Source organism: Porites lutea, chromosome 8 (genome assembly GCF_958299795.1).
Source record: "Porites lutea chromosome 8, jaPorLute2.1, whole genome shotgun sequence".
In the NCBI taxonomy this organism is placed as follows: Eukaryota; Metazoa; Cnidaria; class Anthozoa; order Scleractinia; family Poritidae; genus Porites; species Porites lutea.
The window spans coordinates 8289199-8299198 of NC_133208.1; the positions used below are offsets into that span (position 1 = coordinate 8289199).

Consider the following 10000-nt stretch of genomic DNA (forward strand, 5'->3'; position numbering starts at 1 on the left):
AAACAGTCTCGAAGGCGCGAGGGCGTCTTTTAAAGTTGTAGATGTTCTGATAGAAAGATTTGGCTGAGGAGTTGGTTCTCAGAAGTCTAAGGGCTTCGCCCTTTATGAGACCTTTTCTAACCCCGTGAGGGTTACAGGAAGAGTAATGCGTGTATTGAAATGCTTGCCGATGTCAAGGATTCCTTGGTTGTGGAATCTCTCGCCTTTGTAAACAGTTGTATCGAGAAAGTTAATCTCATTATCAAATATTTCAGCCGTGAATTTAATTGTAGAGTAATGCCTGTTTGCAAGAGCAATGAATTCTTCTATCTCCTTCCTCTCAGTTCTCCACAATGAGAAAAATATCGTCAATGTATCTTTTCCACTCCCAAGAGGTTTAGTTTTGCTAAGGTTCAGTATTTCTGTCTCGACCACCGACATAAAAATGAGGGGCAAAAGCAACTGCCACCTTTGTGCCCATTGCGGTTCTGTGTGTTTGGAGATAGTTTTTGCCGTTGAATTCAAATGAATTCTCTTGAAGAACAAGTTGAAGGATTCTTCTGAGGGATTCGGTGGGGATAGGGGAGTTTTCCCCGTAGAAGGTCTGGTATGCTCTGCATACTGTGTTTATTCCCCCTTCCCGTGGGATATTTGTGTACAGGCTAGTAACGTCTAAGGAGACTAGAAATGCGTCCTCTGGGAGGTTTCTCCTTTCTATGAAGTTAACAAAGTCTGTTGTGTCCTTAAGATAGGACTTCTGTGACTTAGTTATAGGCTGAAGTAGGCTATCAATGAATGCTGATATTCATTCAGTGGGTCCGTCGTTTCCTGCCACTATAGGTCGGCCAACAGGAGTTGGCTTATGAATCTTTGTGAGAGTGTAGAAGACAGGTATTCTGGGTGGGTTAGGTGTCTGAGATAACTATTTAACACTCATTTCGTCATTAAAACTTCCCTCACGTAGCTCCTCGACTATTTGTTTTATTTTTTGGAAAGTTGCCCCTGCCATGGGGTCTTCGAGGTCAAAATCGTTCTATCAAATCTTTCTTTCTACCAAATCTTTCTATCAGAACATCTACAACTTTAAAAGACGCCTTCGCGCTCCGTAGTTGTTAGTTTTTACCTCCATGATTTACATCTTCCTGTGTTATCATCGCGACTGGGAACATGATAACGAAAATAATGATTAATGTTTTCGTGCCAGCCATCTTCCAATCTGTTGAAAACAAAATAATCATGGTTCGTTGCATGTCACTGAATTTCGTGGGTGTATTAAAGAGTTATGCACGCAAAATTTAATAACTACGATTAAGCGTGGGGAGGAAAGGAGTAACCCTGGAAAATACGCTTTGATAGACTGTGCTCGCAAAGTAGCATGACATGCTACTTGCGTGCCTCTTATATTTCCAAAATTATGCCAATAATTCTGCTCGTTTTAGCAAAAAAAAATCAGAAATTATGCTTCTACTTTTTACTTTAAATTTGATAAAAACACATTGTCTCATTTACAAGTGAATGGCAAACTCGTTTACCCTGTTTACACCAAGAAACTTTATGAGTGCTTAATTCATTGTCTGATAAGTATAAAAACTCAACCAATAAACAACTAACACGCGGACGCCACCCCAGGTAACCGAGCTTGTTATGTCCATACGCTGAGTCTTGTGGAGAGAGTCCTGAGTCACTTCCTGTTGGACCCAGGTGCCATGAATTTGACAATAGGCAGACAAAAAAATGATTTTGTTACTTAAATTTGCCTGTAACACAGATCTCGGACCAAAATAATCAATAAAGGAAAATTTTTGTACTGCAAAAATAGCCAAAAGTGCAAATTATGCTGGCAGTGTTTGTTCGTTTGTTGTTGTTTTTTTCGAAAAACAAATGAAAATTATGGTAGTCCAGTCTATCAAAGCCTACGGGAAAACGCCGGTGATGCCACAACTGCTGAATTCCTTAATTAACTCCCTTACTCTATTTCACAACAAAATACATGATTCCCATGTATGCATTACCCTGCTCAGGGTGAAACTGGGGATAAAATCTGTCCCCGATTTGCAGGCAAAAACGTTAATTATCTATGCAGCTTATCTACATAATTATATAATCCTATCAGTAACTTCAAAAGAGGAGTTCCCCCGCAGACGGAGACAGGTTAAGGAATTATATAGTCCGATCGCAGATCACCCTGGCGGATCAAACAAAGTCAATTTTATAAAGCCCGTTCAAGCTTACGGGGAGACCGCGGTGACCGGAATTTAAAACGACAAACAAAAACAAAAACAAACACGAAAACAAAAAAAACAACAACAACAATAAAAACGGTTATGTTGCCGTCTTAAAGATACTTTTTCACACTATATAGATTCAGTGGAATTTCTTTCAAGAATTTCCACTCTATTTTTTTCTGTTTTTTTTTTTTTGCATTTTTTTAAGCAATGAAGACCTCATAAAGTATTGAATATATTTCCCAGTTAAACACGGATTTAATGAAATTTGACCTTGTTCTAAGGGCAAGGTTGTTTCATCTCCTCAGCAATCACCTACGGAAAAAAATACACTTCTTTCCCTCTGAACAAACGCATTTTTGGAGAAAGATCCGAGCAGCTGTTGGCCCAGTTGTATAAGTTTGTGTATGCGACGACTGTCAAAATACAAACAAGAAACTGGATACTTATTAATGCGTTGACGTGAAACGTAAGATTAATTAAATTAATTAGTCGAGGAGAGACAAATGAAATTTGTTTTAAAGAAATATAGTTTATTAACCCTATGATTGATGTGTCATGTAAGTACAAACTGATATAGAAATGAATTCACTTTCCTTTCTTTCTTTCTTTCTTTTTTTTCCTTCTGTGGTAACAGCAAGTTTCTGTTATTACTTACAAGTCTACGAAACTTAGATAATAAGCAAGGAATCCTAAAGGTGATGTTACACGGGACGATTCGCAACGACGATTTTTAGAGCAACGCAGCATTACAACATTGTTGCGACATTGTTTCGAATGGTTGCAACATTGTTCCGCTGTGTTGCGCTCAAAATCGTCGTTGCGAATCGTCTCGTCACCTTAAGCAAGTTCCGCAAACTCACTCGTTTCTCCAGTAGACCTCATATTGCGAGTTATTGAACCAACTAAATGAATTACTGCAGCAAAGTTGATTTAATAACAATTATTGTACTGGTTCTGGCGCCAGCATTTTCTGTAGCTAGTTAGCCCGAGAGTCGCGATCGAGCAACAAAAAGAAAACCTGAGGATCTTCGCTTTCCAGATAAGTTAAACTATAGAATAATTACCCATTCCATTGAGGAGATATTTCCCTTACTATTTGTATAAATTTTTGACCCATTATAATTAAAGAGTTGCGTGCCGCTATCTTCTGATAGCAAATAAATTATTACAAATAACAAATATTATTCTTCCTTGGCTCAAGTTTACTTTATTAATTCATATTCCTGGCCCGGTTTTTATCTCCCGGTTAGCTCAGTTGGTTTATTGCCCTTCTTCTAAGCGGAAGCCTTGCACCGGTTTAAACCAGCCAGAACGCCAACTAAGGCCTTTAATTGATGATTCATCTCCATTTTTAATACCTGGGAAACGTAGTTGAACCCACGTCACAGTTGTTTAAAAAGAGCGGGGAAATTAGACCTCGTTGGTATCGTCTGACTCAATTTTCGATTGGGTTTCAGTGATAAAAAAACTGGTGTCTGTCCGAAGCAGTGAGTATTGCTGAAAGATGTTGATATCTTTCCAAGATGATAAAGTCAAATCCGAATGAGGTTTTGTGCCCCTTAAATGTTTACGTTCAAAGTCTATGGAACAATATCCATCACCGAGAAAATGTTTAAGCTATACAGCCCGTAAACGGAAATCCCTGGGATTTTCCATCTCTTTCTTAGCCTGCGTAGCAGGTGGATGAATAAATTAATGCACAAAAGAAAACGGTATTTATAGCTAACCACGCAGGAAATGCACTTTATTCACAATAATGAATGACTCACTCGATAAACGCTGAGGTTAGAAGTAACGCCCTTAGGTTTGTCTTTCTAAGTATATCCATATAAAAAATCCTCAGATTTATTAATTAATAAAGAGTTATATAGTTATACAGTCGCAAACTCCAGAGAGAGCCGTCTGAAAGTACCAGGCGTACATACTGTTCAGTGACGTCACTATCCGAAAACCGGGTAGTGATTTTGATTGGATGATTGTCGAAACATTCGTATAATTATACAAGTTGTTATGAGAAATTTTATCAGAACTGCTATTTGATATTCATCGGATCGCATGCTTGCGTGAAGTCAGTGTGAATTTCAAATTTTTGTCAATCTTATCGCAAACAGCAAAATGAACTTTTCCGGTTCTTGTCGTCTTTTCGAAAATATGACTTGTTAATAAAACTGAATCACGAATGAAGAAACAATTCGGAAAGTCTACTAGAACCGCTTTGTTGTTTGGCATTTTGGGATCTATTGTTGTAAGATTTTTTTTATAATAAGCTTATGTTCGTTTTCATTTTATACAGTCAAACAACGTTTAAAGTGCTATGAAAATGAGAGGTAAGGTCTTCTCTTTTAAGAAGGGGATCGAAAGAACAGTTTGAGCGAATGCAAGGAAGTTTTAAAAGGACGATAAAGCATCACTAAAGGGTAATTGTATTGTTATACCAGGTACTAGCAATCGTTCGATGGTATATAAAAAGAATATCTGTTTAATTTAAGACCTCACTGAACTCATCTTTGGACATCTTTTTAATTCAGTGATCTTACCTCATGTTAGGGGAAAATACACATAAACTTGTGAAAAAATACAGTGAAGGCCTTTAACCGTGACCTCACAACCTGCAACTCCCATTCGTGCCGCGACTTCGCTTACTTAACAACTCAAAGCTAACTACTTACAATGCTAATTCACTGGTGAGCCGTGATCGACTTGCCTTACATGAAAGTAGGCAGAAAATACTGAGTTATGCCTACAGTACACACTGTGTTTTGGCCTTACAAAGTCAACTCGCAACTTCAACCACCCACTTTAACACAAAACCCATTGGCGACTTTAACGACCTAAATATTACAAAGGCTCGAGTCCAATTCATCCACTAGCATATCTACAAATCGCTAGTTTGGGTATTAAGCATTTCTTGGGGAAAGGAGTAGAGTGAATCAAAGAAGGTACTTTAACTGTTGGCCGTAACAGGACAATATTTTCACATACAACCCAGTGGTGTCGATACAGCGGTTCATGATCAAAGTAAAATAATGAAACGACGAAATACTGTTACTAATAACACGTCTTTATCTGTAGTATTTGGTAAAATGTTTTATACTTTACGTACCTCAGTTTTCAGCTCTTTTGATCTGTTGTATTTACCAACTTTTGGTGAATAAGCTTGTGACGAGTCGTTTATCAGTGAGGATGTTTTATACTTGAACGATGTTGTTGAATGACGCAAATACGTGGAGCAATTTTAATTCAAACGTAATGTTCAACGTGTAGGATATGTTTCAATGTATTTTCAGGAAGATCCCAAATTAGAACAATTAGAAATTCAAGGGCAAAAAGACAATTGTTTTTCAGAACGGCGGCGCCAGTTTATCGCTTAATGATAAAAATGTTTGACCAACTGAAAAACAGCAGGCATGAGCTCCTTATTGCTGACGTTGGCTGGCTATTTTAAAACGCCGTCATCAGGTATATATTTTTTCTGCTCTTGTCCTTATGGGCCTAACTTTGGCATTGAGACAAACGCATTTTGTTTTAACCCTCGGAGGTACAAGGGGGGAGGGGAATTGCCAAACCCTCAGAGGTTTTTCTGAGTTTTTCCCTAATTACGATAAAACATCAGCAGCTGACGCTTTCAGTAGCTGTTTGTTCATCCCTCGCATGCATTTTGAGACAAGTTTAATTATGGTGAGTTACTATGGTTACGAGCTATAACGTCATAGGTGGCAGGTGGTAAAGCCATTTTTGAGTGAAAATGCAATAAAAGTAAAAATAGTGGATAAAATGATGCAAAGTGCTTATCTATGTGTTATTTTATATGTCAAGCACAAAAAAGTACCTTTCTTGCGGTTTTTACTCGACCGTTGTTAGTGACGTCACAGGCTTCCAGTAGCGCCACCACTTATAAAATATACCTCATCTTGTTGAGAAGATCAAAGGCTTTCCACTCAAGGCAAAATCCTTTCGAAGTACTGCAACATATCAAAAACTCTAAGGAGGGGTCCAATCAACCTCCCTCCCCTCCTCCCTTGTACCACGGTGGGGGGTATGAATTTGCGCGTGCGTCCCAGGGTTAACAAATATATGTTATTAACCCTATGATTGATGTGTCTTGGTTATTTAAACGGCGACCCGATACAGAAATAAATTTACAGTAATTTACTACACTCTCTACAAGATGGCTAATAGATCTATTTAAATCCTTCAGACTCAAATCGAAACAGGGCAAATAGAAATCTAGAAATGAATTCCAGCTCTAACAAAAACAGCAACAAAGTCACTGGCATTTACCTAATCGACCTCATATTGCAAGTTGTGGGCACCAACTTAATGAATTATTGCTGCAAAGCTCAAATTCAAAAGGTAGCCAATATAACATACAATTTTTGTTACAAATAAAATACGTTTTTACAGAACAATATCACCAGGGCTCACAAACATTTTCCACTCAGTTCTGGCTCAGAGATTCGCAAGTGTTTTCATCCCGTGGTATTTTACTTATAATGAACAAAACACGAAAATTCAAAGCAAATACTCAGTTGAAAAGATATTAGTAGATTTATTGGACCAAGTGCAAGAAAATAGTTTAAATTGCATGAATAAACTTGAATGCCGAAAGTGGTCATGTTTTGAGAATTCAGTAGAGGATTAATATTGATGATGTAACGCTTTTTCGTAACTGAATCAATCCATTCCACTTGCGTGCGAAGAGGGTCAAGATGGGAGTGGCTCAGTTTTCGTAGATCAGCTGTAACTATAAGGACTCTGTAACACTTTTTATTTATGGCAATAATAAACTCTAATAGAGGCCTTCAAATCCGAAAATGAGTACGACTACGAGAACGGTTAAGGCGGCATTCCTGTATTTAGTCGGCTCGTGCTGGAGATTGCCGCCGCCATGTTTTTTATTTCAGCAACCGAGCGGCCCTGGGAAGAAGTTTGAATCGACCCCATTTTGGGGGGGGGGAGTGGGTGTGGGCGAGGGGGGGGGAATCACTTGATTTTTAGGAGAATAGAAGGGGGCATCATTCGTAATTGGGAACCCAAAAAAGAAACCATTGAAGAAGAATTGAGGAATTGAATTTAGAGGGACAACTCAAATCTGTTGGACAATACCAGTTTGAGAGCATATAAATTAAAATAAATGCGTCCATTCTACTGGGAGGTAAAAGTCTTTACAGTCTCAATTTGTTCTAACCGCAACTTTATTTTTTACTTGTATGCATTTCTTCTGCCTTTACCGGTGGGTAAAGTCTATACCCGTTTTCAGACCAAAACGGCTCAATAACCCGTTTCTTTGGGGTGGCACATACCTATATGGTTATATAGGGAAGTACCTCCCAGGGCACTTTTCTGATGGTCCCTCCTCAAAACAAACCTCAGTCAAGAAAAGCCACTGTTTTGCCATGATTTGCATCACCCGGCAAAAACTACACCACATCATGTGACAAGTCTCTCTTTATGCAGATCGGAGCCATTCCTGTACATTGACCCGTCAGCGGTTTAAATACAGGAATAGCTCCGAGTGTTTGACTCCGAACTGAACGCTGTTCGCCAAAGCTGTGACAATTTCCCATCTCTGTTGGTACTGTTTAACACTAGAAAAAGGTTCTGCCGATGTAAGTGAAATTTTAAGGTTCATACATCGACTTCTTGCTTCTTCACTGCCTAAGACGAAACAGAAGTCACCCATCACAACGACGTTACTGATATCGTTGTCCAGTGTGACGCGTGGCTGAAAGTTAAGCGTTAACTTATTAATTACTAACTATTTTTATCCTCCAATTACAGGTCGGAGCCATTCCTGTATTTAGTCGCTCGTATCTCCAGCGGATCATAGCACACAAAAAAAAGAGACCTAAAGCGAGCCGTAATGAGTAAATATAGAAGTAAACTACAAGTGCTCCCTGCAGATGAAACAATTTTGAGCCCATGGTGGGAAGAACCTATCATCTGATATTGAACACAGGGACCTTGTTTTCTAGCTATAAATATTACAGAAACTTTCAACACTTATCGATCTTCTCTATGACTATAACACAGGTCACAAGGACATTCATGCCACTGCTTAGCACATGACTCCTGGTTTCAAAACTTTATTCTAAACTGGGATGTACCATGTCATCTATACAGGCAACTAAATTCAAGCTCTACATCACAGTTTTTCCATGTTCACTTGTTTTAAGTGTCCCATTAAAAGAGCTGTAAAGTAGATATATTTTTTTAAAAACAAGAAGAACTTGCCACTCACCTCTTCATCAGGTTCTGACTCTTCAGATGAGTCCTACAACAAAAACGAGAAAAGATAAGGCTAAAGTATAACTAATGACGAGCTAGATCCAAAAGGGATCCTTTACAACTATTTATACATGTACGGCTTTCCTGTACACAGAATATTGACGAATTGGCTCTTGCAAACGTTGGAACATAAACGGACTTCCTGCTCTATGCAAATAAGGCTAACCGTCGAGGTCACGCTGAATGAAGCTGAGGAAGTGGTCGGGTTCTCCGAAGCCAACGGGTTCGCAATGCGTAGTCCTAGGTAAATTCGTAGAGTTAGTCCACGAAACTAAACCTTCAATTCAAAAACGTTCTAGGGATGGAATTGTTACAACCCTGATCAATAATATTGCCAAGCTAAATTAAAAAGTGAGATGTGATAAGCTATGACAAAGTATATTGTGTGGTATTTGGTGAGAATTCCGTGAACTGAAGGTTAAAAGAGGAAAAGAATGCCTTACGTTACGACGACTTTCTGACGCATTACTAGTGGAAGCAACGACCTCCAATGAGTTGGAACCAGCTGAATCAACCGAAGCCAAATTTCCCTCGCTTTCTGCCATATTGGCAACAACGTTCAACAGGGAATGACTCACTTGGTAACCACGTCTTTGGCCTCGTAGGAAAAATGTGACGTCACTGTAGGAATCTGTAGGAATTGGTAGGAATCCACCACCATATATGGCGCGCAAAAAATTTTAATAATTCTGTTACGCTTTTCGCGGTACGTCCGATAATGAGTTTTCCTATAATATATATAGACTTAAGCCTGGTTTCCATATGATCGCTACGATCGCTACGATCGCGAAGAAAAACAAAAGTTTAGCGATCGCAGCTATCATAGCGGTCACTTTGTTATTTCACTGCCGCTCATTTTAACCTTGGTAGCCCGTAGCATTTCAAACTTTCTTACCGCCACAATTTAATTTTCATGTTTTTCTTCCAACGAAATTTGTCTCCGTTGTCATATATTTCTGTCTCTAGCTTTTTCCCTCTTATCCAAGTTAGTGTCGATATTAAATTTTAGTGAAAAGAAGGAATCTTTTTTAGCTATTTTCTTTACAAAACGAGCGGGGTGCTTGTATTCAAAATTTCACCTCAGCTATAACATACTCCTCCCCGGTAGGGCTGACTCCTGACTCCCTTCCCCTTCTCCCAGCGTCTGTACGCACGTGCGGGTATACGCTGAAGTCATAATGAAATTTTCTCGGATGGATAGATTACCATATTTTCTTAGCTATGGGGCTCCGCTCCGCTATAAGATAACAAACTGGACTGTCTAAATCCTTGAGACTCATATAAGGATACGTAAGGGCAAATAGAAATCTAGAAATTCGAGAAATTAAAGATGTGCCCTACATGACGTCTCATTAGAAAAGTGCGATTAGAGCTAAACGCAAAGCAAATGACAAGTACTTGAAAAACAAAACGCCAGAAAATTGGGAATTACGACGTAAAGCTAGAAACGAGGCCACTAAACAACGAAGAATCGCCATCAAACAGTACTGGTATAATAAGTCAAA

The 10000-nt window shown here is 38.9% G+C and overlaps 1 protein-coding gene across 2 annotated transcripts in view; it reads right to left on the reverse strand.

Moving 5' to 3' along the window:
- LOC140946919 (uncharacterized) overlaps positions 1-5363 on the reverse strand; it is an 11101-nt gene extending 5738 nt beyond the window's left edge. The window contains exons 1-2 of one of the 2 annotated variants that reach the window (XM_073396018.1): positions 5311-5363; positions 1103-1195 (exon numbers count right to left, since the gene is read on the reverse strand). In XM_073396018.1, coding sequence (XP_073252119.1) covers positions 1103-1187 — 85 coding nt within the window. In that variant the 5' untranslated portion in view covers positions 1188-1195; positions 5311-5363. Of the gene's footprint in view, positions 1-1102; positions 1263-5310 lie in introns of those variants that run through there. The other variant, XM_073396017.1, reaches the window with a different exon arrangement.
- Between the last annotated feature and the right edge of the window lie 4637 nt (positions 5364-10000).